Source organism: Primulina tabacum, chromosome 13, assembly GCF_025594145.1.
Source record: "Primulina tabacum isolate GXHZ01 chromosome 13, ASM2559414v2, whole genome shotgun sequence".
In the NCBI taxonomy this organism is placed as follows: domain Eukaryota; kingdom Viridiplantae; phylum Streptophyta; class Magnoliopsida; order Lamiales; family Gesneriaceae; genus Primulina; species Primulina tabacum.
In genome coordinates this window covers 26,803,735-26,822,009 of record NC_134562.1, presented here as the reverse complement: position 1 = coordinate 26,822,009, position 18,275 = coordinate 26,803,735, and the positions used below count along the sequence as shown (strand labels likewise).

General features: G+C 36.8%; 2 protein-coding genes across 4 annotated transcripts; both read left to right on the top strand.

Annotated features, from left to right (window-relative positions):
* The first annotated feature begins 977 nt into the window (after positions 1 to 977).
* On the top strand, positions 978 to 2,193 carry LOC142523125 (4-hydroxy-3-methylbut-2-enyl diphosphate reductase, chloroplastic-like). Of its 3 annotated transcripts, none has more exons than XR_012814586.1 (4): positions 978 to 1,040; positions 1,173 to 1,247; positions 1,690 to 1,853; positions 2,051 to 2,193. XR_012814586.1 is itself a non-coding variant. In XM_075626772.1 (4 exons), exons 1-4 carry the CDS (start codon positions 1,032 to 1,034, stop codon positions 1,562 to 1,564), a joined length of 240 nt encoding a protein of 79 aa, XP_075482887.1. In that variant the 5' UTR covers positions 978 to 1,031; the 3' UTR covers positions 1,565 to 1,573. The 3 variants fall into 3 exon arrangements, 1 of the variants encoding a protein (XP_075482887.1); XM_075626772.1 differs by lacking the exons at positions 1,690 to 1,853; positions 2,051 to 2,193 and adding exons at positions 1,326 to 1,431; positions 1,515 to 1,573; XR_012814585.1 differs by lacking the exon at positions 978 to 1,040 and having other exon boundaries at positions 1,111 to 1,247.
* A 10,265-nt stretch (positions 2,194 to 12,458) lies between these two features.
* LOC142521952 (uncharacterized) lies at positions 12,459 to 13,605 on the top strand. The gene is made up of 4 exons (XM_075625125.1): positions 12,459 to 12,540; positions 12,697 to 12,957; positions 13,041 to 13,416; positions 13,518 to 13,605. The coding sequence occupies exons 1-4, from the start codon at positions 12,459 to 12,461 to the stop codon at positions 13,603 to 13,605; spliced, it is 807 nt and encodes a 268-aa protein (XP_075481240.1).
* The last annotated feature ends 4,670 nt before the right edge of the window (positions 13,606 to 18,275 follow it).

Here is an 18,275-nt window from a genome sequence, read left to right as displayed (position 1 = left end):
CGTCTTTGTGCAAGACATTATTTGGGGTGGTGGTGAGTATGTGCGTGTGTGAGAACTGAACAAGGATGTCCTCACACACTGAGGGAAATAAGCTTTTAAACTAAGCTAATAACACGTTGAAGTGTCCCTCTGGGCTGGTTTGCTTCTTGAAAGCTGATAAGCATTTAGCGTGCCCTCTCTTTTCTTTTCACTAGTAGAAAAATCGGATTTTACTTCGGCAGGCTTTACTTCGGCAATAATAAATTACGAAGTAATACATTACCAATAACTTCAGTAATAACACAAGCGAAGTAAAATAATATATTTTACTTCGGATGTTTAAAAACACGGGCTTCAATATATTTTTTTTATTATATTTTACTTCGGCATATCAATGTTGATGAAGTAAAAAAATAAGAAAAATAAGTTCATGCTGAAGTAATAAGATGAACCGCGCAGATTAACAAAGGAAAATTAACTATAAACATTTAGTGACGGTTGTTAACCGTCGCTGTTAGCGACGGTTAAAAACCGTCGCCGATTTACTCAGCGACGGTGTTTTAAAAATTCGTCTCTATTAGCGACGGGGTTTTAAAAGCCGTCGCTATTGGCGATGGCTTTTTAGAAACCGTTGCTGATCCGTTCGCTTCAAAATTAACCTTTTACAAGTGTCGCAGTGTATAAAAGAGCTGAAGCCGTTAGGTGTGGGTTAGTGCTCTTCTTCATTCTCCCTCGCCTGAATTCATCTCTCTCAAAGTTCTCCCTCCTCTTTTCAGCTTTCTTTTTTCACATTAAAACAGAGAGAGCAAGAGGAAGAGAGTTTAGAAAAAGTCGGCGTAATGGCAATGGGAGCTTCAGAAAAATGGCTGCGGCCTCTGTTTTCTTTGCTGCTGCTCGTGCTTTTCGTCGGAGCAATGACAAGAGTTCACAAAAATGAAACCCGAAGTTTCAGGTTTTTCTTTAGTCCTCTATGACTCCTTTTCCCTGAAGAATCTTAACCAAACATTGCATTCTAACTAAACCTCAGCCGTTCATATTTCCCTGTAAAGAATATGGCAGAGGTAAGCTTAATTTTGTGCTTCATTTTGACTATATTCTTTGTCAATCGACCACGGATGTTTTAAATTAAAAAAGATTGGTGTAGAAGTAGTTTACATGTGGTTGTGACTTTATAAATGCTGTAATAATTACAGGCAACATATGTATGTGATTATATTTTGAATGGCGAGCTCGATGGATCCTCGTCATCCAAGGATGCGTTTCTCGAGGTAAGCTGAGCATCTTATGCTGCTGAAGTTGAACTTTATTTTCTGTATTCAGATTTGCAGAGATTGTTTACTTTGCAGAAATTTAAATATGTTGTGTCCAAGGGTTTTGATCCAGACGTAGACCTTGTAAAAGTTGGTGTTGCAAATCAAACAACGATGTTGAAGGGTGAAACAGAGGAGATTGGTTAGTTACAAACCAGTGTCTTAGTTTCTCAACATGTTAGTATTGTGTGGCATGTGAATTGATGTTGGTCTTTTATCGTACAGGAAAATTAGTCGAGAGAACCGTGATGCAAGTTTGGAGTGGAAAATCTTAACAACCATTTTTCAATACTATTTGCGATGCAACTTAAGTAAATTCTATCTCCTTTTTCTAAATATATCATACCTACTTTTTTGTCCTTGATATGATTTTGAAGATCCGTAGAGTTTTTATCTCCAGCGACTCTGTTTTGGTGACTGGATCTTATTCTGGTCGTTGGTGGTTGGAACTCAAGCAACACTTCGCATCTTCAAGAAATTGCAGAGGAGCGTGGAATCCCTTCTTACTGGGTCGACAGCGAGAAAAGGATAGGTCCCGGAAACAAAATAAGTTACAAGTTAAATGTACGTACGCTTCTATTGACCATTCGATCTCGTTATCATCTATCTGGTGCACAAGCATTCTTTCATGTTTTATGTTCAAATTTAGTGAGAGAATGCATAACTTAAGATTTAATCATGTAAAAAATAAACTAAAACAATCAAATCTAATAACAAAATATGTTCTTTTATTTCTAACATTTTAAAGTTGCATTTGAAAGCATGGTGAGTTGGTAGAGAAAGAGAACTGGCTACCAGACGGTCCTATCACAATCGGCGTCACTTCTGGTGCTTCGACGCCTGATAAGGTAACCTAAGTTTGCTCAACTCTCGAGAATTTTGAAAGATTGTGGGCTGCAGCTGATCTATTCTTCCTGGATTTTCCTTTGTTGTATCTACAGAGAGTATGTAATATGTTCAGATTCAATCAATTTAAATACTTTTTAAATATATATCTGTCGATTTTTATTTAAAATAGAAGAATCTAATGTATTTTTTTTTAAATTTCAGTTTGCAGGATGCATCAAGAACCAATATTACAACCAATCTCAATATGATGAGGTCAAAAGTGAATGGAGTGAATTTGTCTACTCCTATGTAGGTGCTTAAATGGATGGTGTATGTTAGGATAAATATTTTGTTTGTTATTGTGGATTTTTGGATATACTTTTGGTTTTGTGGATATATTTTTGGGTTATTTGTGGATTGATGAATATGTATTTGTGGATTCGTGGATATTCATCATTTTTAGATGGATAATTTATGAATTTAATTATATTAGTGTATTAAGTCATATATTGGGAATTTTTTTTTAACAATTACTTCATCAATACGAAATCAGACGAAGTGATATAATTAATTTACTTCACCATTGTTATGTAAAAATGAAGTTGTTTTGCGCAATTACTTCACCAAAATATAAATTATTGAAGTCTTTCGAACCACTTACTTCGTCACTAAATGTAAGTTGTGAAGTAACATAATATAAAATACTTCAACAAATAGGATAAATGATGAAGTTACAATTATATTTACTTCAACAAATAGGATAAATTTTGAAGTTGTTTGCGTCTATTACTTCACTAAAATACATAACTATGAAGTCTTTCAGATGAATTACTTCGTCACTCATTGTAAATTGTGAAGTAAAATATTATAAACTACTTCGCTAAATAATAATTAAGACAAAGTTATATATATCTATTAATTCACTATTTACAAAAATCAATGAAGTAAAACACATTTCTTACTTCAGCACTGGTCCAATTCCGGACCGGTTTTCCTTCGAAAACCGGCCAAAGACTTCAGTAATTTCAATCATACAACTTCGGTTATTATGCGAAGTAAAAGGTACATCTATTACTTCACGTCCATATACTTCGGCAATTAACTACCTTATTACATCATTGAATACGCGAAGTAAAAAGCGATTTTTCTACTAGTGTTAGTTTTCCTCACTTATCTCTTCTTTGAGTCTTCACTGATCTTCTATTTATATACGCGGGAAACTGATAGTACAGTGAGACTCAATAATTGTATTCGTTGCATTTTGAATTCGTTCCTTGGGCTTTGTGTCTCGACTTTTACTTCCCTTCTGAAATGTTTGGCTTTTATGTTCTGATGCAACGTCAATTATTGTCCTTTGACTGGACAAAAGCTTTGTACCTTTGTGTATAGCTGGAAACCACTGAATGAGTTCGTCTTCATCTACAACTGAAAGATTCTTAACTGACGCTCCGAACTAGTCAGCTGAACTAATCTTCAGTTGGGCTGGTAAAATCAGTTGACTCGTCAGTTGAACTGATTTTACTCTCGTTCAGTTGAACTGATCAGATGGGCTTCTTCATCAGTTGAAACACTCATTCGGCTGGTAAGGCCTATGAGGTTATCCTGTTGAACCACCGATCATCTGAATGATCAGTTGAACTGCTCATTTGACGTATCAGTTCACCTAATTTGGTTTGTGCGATCTGTTGGGTATTTAATTTTCGATGTAAACAACTGGTTACTGATCCTAAATTTTGCACACTAAGGTAAATCATTAGTAACACAAAATAAAAAAGTTTTTTTAACATCAAAATTAAGATTTCGAACTTGAAAAGTTCTAACAATCTCCCATTTTTTGATGAATACAAAACTTGAGCAGTTAAGAACAATATATTCCATTCAAGGTTAGTCCATTTAAACATTGTAAAAGGCTCTCCTCAAGAACTGAATTAAAGACGATTTTGAAAAACAATTTAAAGATTGAGGCTAAAATGAAAAACTCCCTCTCAAAGATTGAATTGAAAAACTCTTCTAAAAATAAAGTTAAGAGAGCACCTTCAGTTGAAGAAAGCTTCTCCTTAACAACTGAATTTTAATAACTGATTGAGAAACAATTTTTCAGGTTTGAGAGTACAAGAAAAACTCCCCCTCAAAGACTGAATAAAAGCTCATATTTGAAAAGTAATTATTCAATCATTCATTTAGAGGTTATAATCATTCAAGAAACGTAGACAAGAAATCTGGAAATATACATTCAGTCACAACGAAACACAGCTGAATAAGCAAGATGTTTATTTAATCAATTAAATTTCCGTGTATTTTACATTTGAATACATACATCAGTTGAAAGGAAAATTGCTACTACAATTGCATATTTTAAACAACATCAGATATCAGTCGGTTTATGTGTGACAGAACTGGATATACCAACAAATGGGTGCCTTGACTGCTTGAAATGCTGCACCAATCCTGAGTTCAATTTGCTAGAGAAACGAGATAATTTGTCTTGAACTTGATCTTTGTGCTTACCCAACTGGTCGAGCAGACTCACACTAGGCTCAAAAGGAATACATCTGGTGATCTAATCAACCAACGTCCCAGCATGGATGAGTTTCGTCTGAAGAACAGCTGACCTGGTAGGCTTGCAACTGAAATATTCTTCATCGTACAATTTAGCTGCGCATCTTGACAGATGAAGCTCAGGACCCTGCAGGCTGATTAAAACCCCAAAGATATGAGTCAATAGAAGTGGAGACAACGTTAGTTGCAGAACCAATCCTGTCAACCCTTCGCAATGAGTGATATATAAACATTTTCAAATAGTTTAGAAAATTGTATGAAATACTTTTAAATAGCTGTTAACACTATTTTAAAGTAACATATTTTAAAACACGGTTTTTTTCAAATGTTCTTTTTAGAACAGCTAGCTCTGATACCAATTGAAGGAAAGTGTGCTGGTGCCTTTGAAGGCATTTCAAACACAATATTCTCCAATGAACTGCAATAGCTCGTGTTCTAAGAATGTTAACACCGATAAATTAAATCAAGTGTGGTTAAAAACCAAGCGGAAGAAACTCGAAGTAATCCTTCGTGAAGAAGACTGTTAAATTAGAAAACAATTTAACTTATGTAAACTAAATAACTGAAATGCAGGGGATCAGTTGTCACATATATCAGTTCAGTTATGGTAGGAACTGAACTGACGGATGCTCAAATTGATCAAGTCAGTTTGAAAACAATAGTTAATCAGTTAAATACACAAGATATATTTATGGTTGTTCGGAGACTTCAACTGCTCGTAAGTCACCCCTTCTACCACCTCGGGTAGAATCCACTAGAAGACTTTGATTTATACAACTTGTTGGAACTTTTCAAGTTCGCAATCTTGATTTTGGTGATAACCAAAATTGTTAATTATGTTACTAATGATCTACCTTAGTGTACAACATCTAGGATCACTCACGAGATGTTTAAATCACAAAACTAAAGATCCAACTGATCGTACGAAATGAATCAGTCTAACTGGTTACGTCAATTGAGCAGTCCAGCTGATTGTCTAGTTGATAGGTGATTCAGCTGAAAAACCTCAGAAGCCTGGCCAGCCGAAGGAGTGTTCAACTGATGAAGAAACCCAGCTTATCAGTCCAACTGAACGAGTGTGAAATAAGTTCAACTGACGAGTCAACTGATTTCACCAGCCCCACTGAAAGATCAGTTCAACTGACCAGTTCGAAGTATCAATTAGAATCTTTCAGTTATGGATGAAGACAAACTCTTTCAAGTGGAATCCAACTGTACGTGAAGGTACAAAGCCATTATCCAGTCAAAGGACAATAATGGACTTTGCATCAGTGCATTAAAGATAAAGCATTTCAGAAGGGAAGTCGAAAAGTCGAGACACAAAGTCCAAGAAACGAATTCAAGATGCAACGTATACAATGAATGAGTCTCACTGTACGATCAGTTTTTCCCCCTATATAAAGAGAAGATCAATGAAGACTCAAATAACACACACAACACAAGAGAGAAAAGAAAGGGCACGCTTCAAAGTCATATAAGCTTAAGAGAAGCATTCAGCACAGTCGAGGGAACTATTCACAGATAAATCAGCTTAGATTAGAAGCGTATTTTCCTCAGTGTGTGAGAACATCCTGTTCAGTTCTCACACACACAAACACTCTCTACCACTCAAATACAGTCTTGCACAAAGACGTTAAACTTGTGTATGTAGTCTTTCTCACATAGATATTAAAGAAGTGTTGACTGGAAGGTGCTTCCTTCAGTCTAAGTCTAGGAGTTCAGTTTAGGCAGTGGGTAAGTCCTAGCTGAGTGGGTTTGTGCAAGTGTTTGTATAAATCAAAGTCTTCTAGTGGATCCTACCCGAGGCGATAGAAGGGGTGACGTAGGAGCAGTTGAAATCTCCGAACATCCATAAACATATCTTGTGTATTTAATTTTTGTAACTATTTCTTTTAAACTGTTTAGATCAGTTAGAGTATCCATCAGTTCAGTTGTCACCATAACTGAATTGATGAATGCAAAAACTAATATATCCTCTTTCGGTTATTCAGTTTACATAAGATAAAATGCTTTCTAATATAACAGTCTTCTTCACAAAGGATTACTTCGAGTTTCTTCCGCTTGGTTTTTAACCAAACTCGATTTATTTCATCGGTGTTAATATTCTTAGAACACGAGCTATTGCAGCTCATTGGAGAATATTTTGTTTGAAGCATCCGAAAGTATAATCTGCAAACGATCCTTCACAACTACTTGTACAAACCCACCCAGCTTAGAACTTATCCACTGCCTAACTGAACTTCTAGTCTAAACTGAAGGCAACACCTTCCTGCCAACACTTCTTTAACGTCTATGTGAGAAAGACTACATACACAAGTTTAACGTCTTTGTGTAAGACTGTATTTGGGGTGGTGGTGAGTATATGCGTGTGTGAGAACTGAACAAGGATGTTCTCACACACTAAGGGAAATAAGCTTATTAAAATAAGCTGATAACATGTTGAAGTGTCCCTCTAGGCTAGTTTGCTTCTAGAAAGCAGATAAGCATTGAGCGTGCTCTCTCTTTTATTTTGTTTTCCACACTTCTCTCTTCTTAGAGTCTTCACTGATCTTCTATTTATATACGCTGAAAACTGATCGTACAGTGAAACTCAATAATTGTATTCGTTGCTTTTTGAATTCGTTCCTTGGGCTTAGTGTCTCGACTTTTACTGCCCTTCTGAAACGTTTGTCTTTTATGTTCTGATGCAACCTCCATTATTGTTCTTTGACGGGACAAAAGCTTTGCACCTTTTTGTATAGTTGGAAACTACTGAATGAGTTTGTCTTCATCTACAACTGAAAGATTCTTAACTGAAGCTCCGAACTAGTCAGCTGAACTGATCTTCAGTTGGACTGGTGAAATCAGTTGACTCGTCAGTTGAACTATAATATCCCAACCTTTTATCCTTTTATTGTATATGGTGTTTTATGGTTTGATGGTTGAGATATTAAGAATGGTTAATTGTGTAGGATGGGTTCTTGTTGTGATGTTTTGATGGATGATTGGAGGATGTATTTGGATGTTTAGTTCATTGGTATTGTATAGGATTGGAAAAGGATGGAATTTAAGTGTATTGGTCATGATCTTGTGGTGCAGGAGCAGCGCTGCTAGGCGTGCAGAGGCAGCGCTCGTAGCGCGGGCGCCACGGGGCCATTGTTTGGGCAAAGTTGCTATTTGGTAATGCGATTTTTGGAGTAAGGAAGGCTTATATATTTGATTGTCTAGATGTTTCTACATATTTCTTCTTTCTCCCTTTTTCTTAAACGTTTCTTCCTCTTTTCCCTCAAGGTTTTCTCTTCTTAAATTCTCCACTCCAAATCCAAGGATCATAGTTGATTTCTTAGTGTCTCCTACCTTGGATTTCAAGGTACAAGGTTAGAACTTATATTTTGGAGTTGGAAAGGTTTGAGCTATTGAGGGTTAAGTTAAATTGATTGATTCCTTAGATTCATGGTAATGATTTATGGTTATTATTGTGATGATTGTTGTAGGAATCATTCAAGATCACCTTAGCCATCTTTTGGTTGTTGGGTTGTAAGTAGAAGCTCTTCTTGTGCTCACATGATATATATATGTATAAAAGCCATGTTTATTGAGGCCTAACTCCTTTCATTGCTATGTTCTTGAAATAATTGTTGTCATGTATTCATTGATCAAGAGTTTCCACTGAATTCATTGATAAACGAGCTAGTGATTCTGTAGAGCCCAAAATTAGTACACGTAAATCCCATGGATTTATTTAATTTTTAAATTATTTAACCAAGTTTAAAATGATTTTTTACGTTGCGTGATTTATTAAATTGTATTATTTTAATTATTTATGTTTCTGTGATGCACGTTAAAATACTTTCTTGAGTTTCATGTTTCAGGCGATTATTCGATGCGGGATCGAGGAAAAGAGACCGGTGATGATTTTTGGTAATTTTAAAATGTGGTGTTTTATTTTAAGTTAGGATTGGGGCATTTTAAAATGATTTATTAAGTTTTTAGCATTTTAAAGCCTAATTTATTTAATTAGTGATTTTAGGATTTTAAAACTTTTAAAGTTTAGCAAGTGTGCATTTCATTTTTTAAAATTAAGGGATTTTATTAAGTTAAAAGTGAGTTAGCATTTTTAATTGTTTGCTAATTATTAATTAAGCACAATTTATCCCCTAATATTATATATATATAAAAACTCACAAACACACACATACACGTTTTTACACACACACATTTCATTTCACTCCATCTTTTTTTCAACAAGAAAACCTAGGGTTCCTTTAGTTCTCTCAGTAGCCGCCCCTCTCCTCTGTAATTTCCATCAAGTTTTCGTCTCTTTTCTTCGAAGAAAATCGTGCCACGTTCGTCTCGGATCAACCCTCGCATCGTCCCTTGCTTCGGTGTCGTCGTTTCGGTAACCAAAATTTGCTGTAATTTTAAATACTGCGACTTTTTGGTCAATTTTCTGGAAAAACTTTCAACATATAAAACGTAGAAATTTTTGATACCTTCTATTTGACAGTAAATTCGAAATATTTGGATAAGAAATGAGTGAGTTATGATTGTTTTCATGGGACTGCTCAAACTGCGTTTTCTGAAAAATGCGTTCTTGATGTGTTCTTCAAGTTTTATTGTTGCATGCTTCATTGGGGATTGATGGGTGATCGCTGCTATGTTTAAGTATGTTGAGTAGGATGTTGGGATGGTTTTTGCTGTGTCGGATCGCGTCGATAGGAATTTGTTTGCATTAGAAGTGGTAGGATGTGTTTTGGTGTCAAATGTCGAGTTCACGGATTGGGTTGCGTTGTTTGTGATGCGTAGTTGTTTTGGGGCGTTTGTTTGAGTTTGAATCAATGTAATAGCATCCTAGAATGAGTCTCGAGATGTTGGTTCAGGGTCCCTAGGCTTGGATTGGAAGAATGAATCAATAAGTTAGTGAATTTTCGCGAGTTTGCAAGTCCAGAGGCTACCCGGACCCCTACACGGAGTCCGTGTCTATTTTTCCTTCAAAATGCGATTTTCCAGCATAACGGGGTCGTGTCCTTTTTAACAAAAAAATTTTTAAAAAAAAATTTTTTTGTTATTTTTTTTAGGGATTGTTTTGGGGTTTGATGTTATGATTTAGTACAATGATTAAACGAGGTCAAGTCCCGAGAGATTTAGAATGTTTTGTCATTTTTGGGGGTGAGCATGAATATACGTCTAAGTTATGCAAGATATGGATTCGAATTCATGTTAGTATGTGCAGCATTGGCTCCTAGCAAGATCCAACGAATCCCTTAACGCCAAGTAAGTATGTTCGACGTGCAAAAGAAAATACTTTAAGTTTTTGAGGTATGCTAAATGTCATGTGACCAAATTATGAACGGGTTTGGAAGTCGGTAAACGTGGCCGAGGACCTCTCCACCCCGGTAAAGTATGACCGGGTTTAGCTCAGGATTGGAAAGTGGTAAAGTATGACCTAGGGACCAATCCACCCGTTAAATTATGAACGGGGATCTCATGTATGTGGTAGTGGACTTTCCCTGCCAGCTCAGTACTGTGGTTTAGTCTGATCAGACGCATTTATGTATAGGTCACTTGCTTTGAAACATATCTCTACGCAAAATGATGTTATGTATGCTCAAGTATGTATGATGCAAGTATGTTTAAGAAAAGTCTTATGATGATGGCACATCTACGTTTATGCTTCTACGTTCATGTTTCAAGTACGTTTATGCTATTACGTTCAAATTTCAAGTATGTACGTCTTATTTTAAAGATGCATGTGGTTTTATTATGTATTACTTGTTATTTCCAATTTATGCATGTTGAGTCTTTAGACTCACTAGACTTGATCGATGCAGGTGAGGATGAATTTGAGGAGACGAGAGGTGAGGACCAGTGAACTGGCTTGGACTGAGCGGGAGGCTAAACCTGAGGACCGCCCATGTTTTTAAGTTTTTATGCAATGCTTCAACTACTCTTATTTTACGTTTTGGTTTATGATGTTTAAACAAGTATTTTTCTTTAGCAAACTTTATATGTGATCTATCTTATTGCAAATACTTTTGGTTGGACAGTTTATTTATGATCACAATTTGAAAGTTTATTTTATATTTAAAAAATTTTTATTTTTCCGCAAATTTCAAGTAATTCAAAATACGGTATGTTACAAATTCATTGTGCCTACCAAGTGTTTGTTCAATTGCCCCAATGAAATTCCCATGATTTAAAGCCAAGGATTGATAGTAATTCATGCAGGTCATTGGCCAATTTCATGATTTAAAGTATCTCTCACAGTTTTGATATTTATATCAAAGAGATACTTATCATAGGTCACAAGTCACAGAACTATCAATTCTTTTCCTTTAATTCATGCCAAGAGATACCATTTATATTGACTTGATAGATTGAATATGGTATTATTCATTTCTCATTGCCATTGTCATAGCCATGTTCCAAGCCAAGCCTATGTATATATACTTGTTATGTATAGCTTTCTACTTACTGAGTTTTTTTCTTATTCAAGTTAATGTCATGTGATGCAGGTGACAAAAAGAAATGAAATGGATTGTCCAAGGAAGAAGAAGTCATATCGCATAATAGGGTGAAACACTTTTGAAATGTAACTTTATTTTTGAGGGATGACTATTAATGGTTATGGATAGCATGTAATTTGTAGCAAATGAATCATATTTTGTGGATGATATTTTTCAAATTGTAATGTTAAAAGTTGGAAAATATTTTGATGTAAATAGTATTTAGTTTCTTTCTTGTCGATGAAATGCTTCCGCGAATGTTATATCTTTTAAATCTTTATGTCATAGGAATGGGGTTGTTTCAATTGGTATCAGAGCAAAAGTTCTTCGAGCCATATATGACTTCTTTTACCTAGGACAATCCGGTATGTTTTCGATCCTGCATCTATTGATTTTAACATTGAGAATTGATTCTATTTTATTGCCATTGATGTATTCTTTCTTCCTATATATGTTAAAGTGAGCATTTGTATAGGAAATGCATCCCAAGAGAAAGAGCATTGAAGGGGATGATAGGACCCCTCCTACTGATAAGACTGCCAAGGCTGTAAATGAATTCAGAAAGTTATTACAAGAACAAACAAAGGTTCATAGCAAACATATTCAACAGCTATTGAGCATGCACACCTCGACCCAGGGTCGTGGTCGTGGAAGAGGTCAAGGCACAACTGAAAGTTTTGATGATGGTGCATATGATCGTTTCAAACGTATGAACCCTCCTGATTTTATTGGTGGCCCTGATCCACTAGTGGCTCTGGAATGGGTCAAGTCATTGGAGGCCATATTCGATTACTTGAAGTTCACCGACCAAGATAAGGTAAGTTGTGATGTGTTTACGTTGGTCAAAGCTGCGCGTATTTGGTGGGAAGCTATCAAGGTTACAATTAATGTTCGAGAATTAAAGTGGGACGAGTTCAAGGAATTATTCTACGCCAAATATTTTTCAAGAGAGGTCAAGGCCAAGAAGGTGAAGGAATTTCTTGAATTGAATCAAGATGCTATGTATGTCACTGAGTATACTTTGAAGTTCGAAGAAGGATGTGTTTTTGTTCCTTTTATTGCTGAAAACGACAAAGATAAGCGAGAACACCTCATTCGTGGTTTGAAGTCAAAGATTCGAAGAGATGTTCATATGTCAAAAGTGATCACCTACCAAGACATTGTTGAGAGAGCCTTACTTGCCGAGCATGATGAACAAGAGATTTAGAAAAGACGACAGCTAAGGAGGCAAGCTTTTCAAGCTAGAGGGCAAGGGACAAGTACTAATGTGCGAGGTAGCCACGAAGGAAAAGGCAAGATGGAGCAACGCAATAAGCCTTCTTTACCTTCTTCAGATACGGAGCGACCTGTGTGTCCTAAGTGTGGCAAGCCACACAAAGGTGAATGTTTGGTTGGTAGTGGTTGATGTTTCAGATGCAAGGAAATGGGGCACACAACACAGAAGTGTCCTCTTTCTTCGAATCAAGGAAGAGTTCAAGGAAGAATTTTTGCAATGACCAACGAAAGTGCTAATCTTGATTCTTCAATGATATCAGGTAATATTTTAATCTTCGACAAGAAAGCACTTACAATAATTGATACTGGTGCGACACATTCTTTTATGTCTGAAGTGTTTATGCATTCTTTATCTGTTGAACCTACTGTTATGCCATTACACTTCAATATTGTGTTGCCCTCTGGAGATGAAATTTGTCCTACTCGTATCCTTAAGGCTTGTCCTGTTCAAATGAGTACAAGATTATTGTTAAATGCTGATCTTATTGGTATTCCGAACGTAGCATTTGATGTCATATTGGGTATGGATTGGTTATCTGCTTATCATGCGGTGATTGACTGTGTGGGCAAGACAGTGAAGTTTTTGATGTATTTGTTGGTCTAGGCTCTTCGATGAGTATTCCTATTATTTCTTGTCTACAAGCTACTAAATTGTTGCACAAAGATTGTATTGGTTTTCTTGCTTCAGTGTTGGATGTGCGCAAGGAAAGTAATATGCAATTACAGGATAATGATGTGGTTCAAGATTATCCTGACGTATTTGCAGATGATGTGCCTGGATTACCACCTGATCGAGAGGTAGAGTTTGTTATTGATTTAATTCCAAGTACAGCTCAAATTTCTAAGGCTCCGTACAGAATGTCTCCGACTGAGATGAAAGAATTAAAGAATCAATTACAGGAGCTATTTGATAAAGGTTTTATCCGTCCTAGTTCATCGCCGTGGGGAGCTCTTGTGTTATTTGTAAAAAAGAAAGATGGGTCGTTGAGGTTATGCATTGATTACCGGGAACTCAACAAGGTAACTCTTAAGAACAAATATCCTTTGCCACGTATTGATGATCTTTTTGATCAATTGCAAGGAGCCACCATGTTTTCGAAAATCGATCTTCGATCCGGATATCATCAATTGAAGGTAAAAACAGAGGACATACCAAATACTGCTTTTAGAACGAGGTATGGCCATTATGAATTTTTGGTGATGTCGTTTGGACTAACCAATGCTCCTTCAGTTTTCATGGATTTAATGAATCGTGTCTTTAAGCCGTATTTGGATAGTTTTGTCATTGTTTTTATTGATGACATCTTGATCTACTCAAAGACACGAGAACTTCATCGTGAGCATTTGAGGATTGTGTTGCAACTGTTGAGGGATAAGCAATTGTATGCTAAGTTAAAGAAATGTGAGTTCTGGTTGGAGCAGATGGCATTTTTGGGCCACATTGTTTCGAAAGAAGGAATTTCGGTTGATCCATCCAAGATTGAAGCCATTAAGCAATGGCCCATTCCAAAGACAGTGTCAGAGGTTAGAAGTTTTCTTGGTTTGGCAAGGTATTACAGACGATTCATAGCGAACTTTTCGAAGATAGCATTGCCATTGACGAGTTTGACACGGAAGGCTACCAAGTTCGAATGGACCATTGAGTGCCAAAGAACATTCCCAGCCTCGAAAGATAAGTTAACTTCTGCCCCTGTTTTAGTACTTCCTTGTAGTACTGAAGATTTTTTTGTGTATACAGATGCTTCAAAGCATGGGTTAGGTGCTGTATTGATGCAGCGTGGGAAAGTGATAGCTTACACTTCTCGTCAATTGAAGGAATACGAGAAGAATTATCCTACTCATGACTTGGAGCTGGCCACTGTGGTGTTTGCCTTAAAGATTTGGCGGCATTATCTCTACGGTGAGAAATGTGAGATTTTTACAGATCATAAAAGTTTGAGCTATCTGTTTTCACAGAAAGAATTGAATATGAGGCAGAGAAGATGGTTGGAACTGGTGAAAGACTATGATTGTACCATTAGCTATCATCCTTGTAAAGCTAATGTGATTGCGGATGCGTTGAGTCGCAAGTCGAGTTATTTATTGGGTTCTATGGTTTCTAAACCATTGTTGCTTGATTTGCAAAGGAGCGAGATAACTTTGGTATCTCCAGGTACGGTGGCTCGATTATCTGCATTAGTTCTTCACTCAACTTTGTGTGATCGAATTTTAAAGGGACAACAGTCCGATGATCAATTATTGGAGTTGAAGAGAAAAAGTGATCTGATAGGAGTTTTTGAGTTTGGGTTGAATTGTGATGGTTTATTGACCTTTCGAGGTAAGATATGTGTTCTTATGAATGATGACATTCGAAAAGATGCACTTCTTGAAGCTCATACAGCACCATATTCTGTACACCCTGGTAGTACCAAGATGTGCCAAGATCTTCGACGTCTTTACTAGTTGCCAGGTATGAAGAAAGATATCATGTTATTTGTGGGGACCCGCAGGCTAATTCATTTCTTAATCATCTTTACGGATAATTAGATCGATTAAATAAACAGGGTCTAATATTTTTTTAAAATACAAATGCGGAAACGTAATGTAATCAATCTGATATACATATCAAAAGTAAAGTACATGTCTTGTACTCAATACATTAAACTCAAGCTAGGGTTCAACTACTATATATCAAGTGCTGAAGCCTATCTACTTCTGATCCGGATCTCCAGGCTAACTTCTCCTCTCTCATTCTCTTCTTGACCCTGATCATGTCCCACCTGTTGTCATGCACACATACAAACACAACAACAGCCGGATAACTCCGGTATGAATATAATCCCAGTATAAACCATGTATACATGCAATCATATAAAAACATATATAAAAGCATATAACAGTTATCAATAACATGTATCAAATCTGAAACATGAATGATGTAAAACTGTAAATAAACTCGTGACTCGTCATCTCAGACTCGACTCATTTCTAATCTAGGGATCCTTGTTCCTGGATGTTACAATATACCAAATCTCCGCAATAGAAGTTAACCCGCTCCTATGCAACATCGATATAAATCAAACATCTAGTGTCTTGGCATATCCGCCAAAGACTTGGCATATCCGCCAATAACTAGGCACTCAATACACGATTTGCTATAACTCAATAGACTAAGCATATCAATATCAGGAATTGCAAACATCAATGCAATAAATAAAGTATGTGGTTTTTGGGAAACTCAAGTCCAATCTGACTCGAGCCGATCTCCCGGTTAACATTGATTTATACCTTTCTTCCTGTTGACATGACGAAGTCGATGTCTCGAATTCGAAGTCTATCAATACTCAATCTGGCAATGACAATATTGAGGAGTACAATATCAATATACCACTCAAATCAATATTGGATATAATCAGAATTCAATCTAATTCTGTTTCAACGGCATAACTGCATTATCTCAATATACCCAACAATACAAATCAACAGACACCAATATCAACTCATAATCGATAACAAACTCAATTCTGATATCAAATCTGTATAATCTCAATCAAATCAAATCTGAAAATTTATAAAAATTTCAAACAGTATCAGTTCTTCAATCCATTTTCAATTATACGATGTCTACTATATCAAGAACACCATATATCAATCATATCCGATTCCTTCAATATCATAATTTCAGATCATAATAGAAATCAATAAAACTTACGTCCTGTCGAAGCTCTTGACAAGAGAAGTACAGTACTGAAGTCGGATTGAAAATCGGACGGTTGGATCTTCCACAAATCATAAATTTAGAATCAAGAACTTTACAATTCTTTCAAGGAACTTCTCGTTCTTTTCTATTGCCAAAACTGAAGGAATGAATGAAGAAAACCTATATATATATATCAAGTGGCATGGTCATGATACGTGACTTATTCTTCCATTATTTCAGGCGGCGCTCGAGCGGTCACAAACTACCGCTCGGGCGCCGAACCTTCTGTCCAAGTACTCAGCTTGTTAAACACTGGCGCTCGGGCGGTCAAAAACTACCGCTCAGGCGCCAGAATTTTTGTTCAGATTTTAATCTTGTGATGCATTGGCGCTGCGCTCGGGCGGTCATTTTCTACCGCTCGGGCGGTCATTTTCTACCGCTCGGGCGCCAGATGTTCTATCCAACATCTCGGTTTATAATGCACCGACGCCCGGCTTCTTCGCTTGAGTTCCTACAATCTCGATTCTGTCAATTAATCAATGTCTGATTACAGTGATAAAATCTCGGGCATTACATTTCTCACCCCCTAAGATCCGATTTCGTCCCCGAAATCACAGGCACTCAAAACATATCAATAAGAAGGTATAACAGAAGTTAAATAGAAACTCACATCAACGAAATAACTCTGGGAATCTCTGCCTCATATCAGACTCAGTCTCCCAGGTAACTTCTTCAATACCATGACGACTCCACTGAACTTTCACAAGCGGAATTGTCTTCGTTTTGAGCTGCTTTTCTTTACAATCGAGAATCTGGATCGGTTTTTCGAAGTAACTCAATATCTCATCCAACTCGGCCTCATTTGCTGAATAACATGTGAAGCATCAGACAGATATTTCCTCAATAACGATACATGAAAGACATCATGTATTCTAGATAAAGAAGGCGGTAATGCGAGTCGATAGGCACGATCTCCTATCTTCTCGAGAATCTCATACGGCCCAATATAACGTGGAGACAACTTCCCTTTCTTGCCAAATCTGACAACTACTCTGAAAGGTGAAATCTTCAAGAATACTCGGTCTCTTGCCTCAAATACCAACGGTCTACGTCGAACATTGGCATATTTGGCCTGTCTATCTTGAGCTATTTTCATTCTCTTCTGAATCAGCTTCACTTTTTCTGTCATATCTCTGATCATATCAGGTCCAATTCTCAGGAACCTCAGAGATATCGTCCCAATAAAGCGGGGATCTGCATTTCTTACCATACAACGCTTCAAAAGGTGCCATCTCAATACTCGTCTGATAGCTGTTGTTGTACGAAAACTCACAAAGTGGCAATGAATCCTGCCAACTAGTGCTAAAATCAAGCACTACAGCTCTAAGCATATCCTCCAGTGTCTGGATAGTCCATTCTGACTGTCCGTTGGTCTAAAGATGATATGCGGTACTCAGATGTAACTTCGTACCTAGAGCCTGCAGTAAAATCTGCCAAAAGTGCGAAGTAAACCGAGGATCACGGTCTGAAACAATCGACTTCGGCACTCCATGCAATCTGACCACCTCTCTGACATAGATTTCTGCCATCTGGTCATGTCTGTACGTCCTTGTACGGAATAAAACATGCGGATTTGGTCAATCTGTCAATCACGACCCAAATTGCATCACAACCTCGGGAGGATCTCGGTAGCTTCATTACAAAATCCACGAAAATGTGATCTCATTTCCATTCAGGAATAGATAAGATCTGTAACAGTCCTTCTGGTTTCTTTCATTCAGCTTTCACCTGTTGGCAATTCAGACATTTGGATACAAATTCAGCAATATCAGCTTTCATCTGCTTCTACAAAAACTGTCTTTTCAAATCATTGTACATCTTTCTGCCACCAGGATGAATACTGAATCGACTGCTATGCGCTTCTGACAATATCTGTTGATTTAAATCTGAAACATTCGGCACAACAAGACGATTATTCACATACAGTACACTATCACTTACCTGATACTTTGATCGATGCCCTGCTCTGACCATCGAAATCGAGTTCTGAACATTCTGATCAACTTTCTGAGCCCTTTAATTCTCAAAATCAGCTCTGGTTCGACTTGAACAGCATATAATCTCAACGGTTTACAATCTGTTTCAAATACTAATCCAGAC

Coding starts and splice junctions, on each gene's coding strand:
- LOC142523125 (XM_075626772.1), top strand. Junction 1,248..1,325: donor CCAAGGATGCGTTTCTCGAG/GTAAGCTGAGCA, acceptor TTTACTTTGCAG/AAATTTAAATATGTTGTGTC. Junction 1,432..1,514: donor GGGTGAAACAGAGGAGATTG/GTTAGTTACAAA, acceptor TTTATCGTACAG/GAAAATTAGTCGAGAGAACC.
- LOC142521952 (XM_075625125.1), top strand. CDS start 12,459: ATGGAGCAACGCAATAAGCCTTCTTTACCTTCTTCAGATACGGAGCGA. Junction 12,541..12,696: donor GTGTGGCAAGCCACACAAAG/GTGAATGTTTGG, acceptor CAATGATATCAG/GTAATATTTTAATCTTCGAC. Junction 12,958..13,040: donor AGCATTTGATGTCATATTGG/GTATGGATTGGT, acceptor TTGTTGGTCTAG/GCTCTTCGATGAGTATTCCT.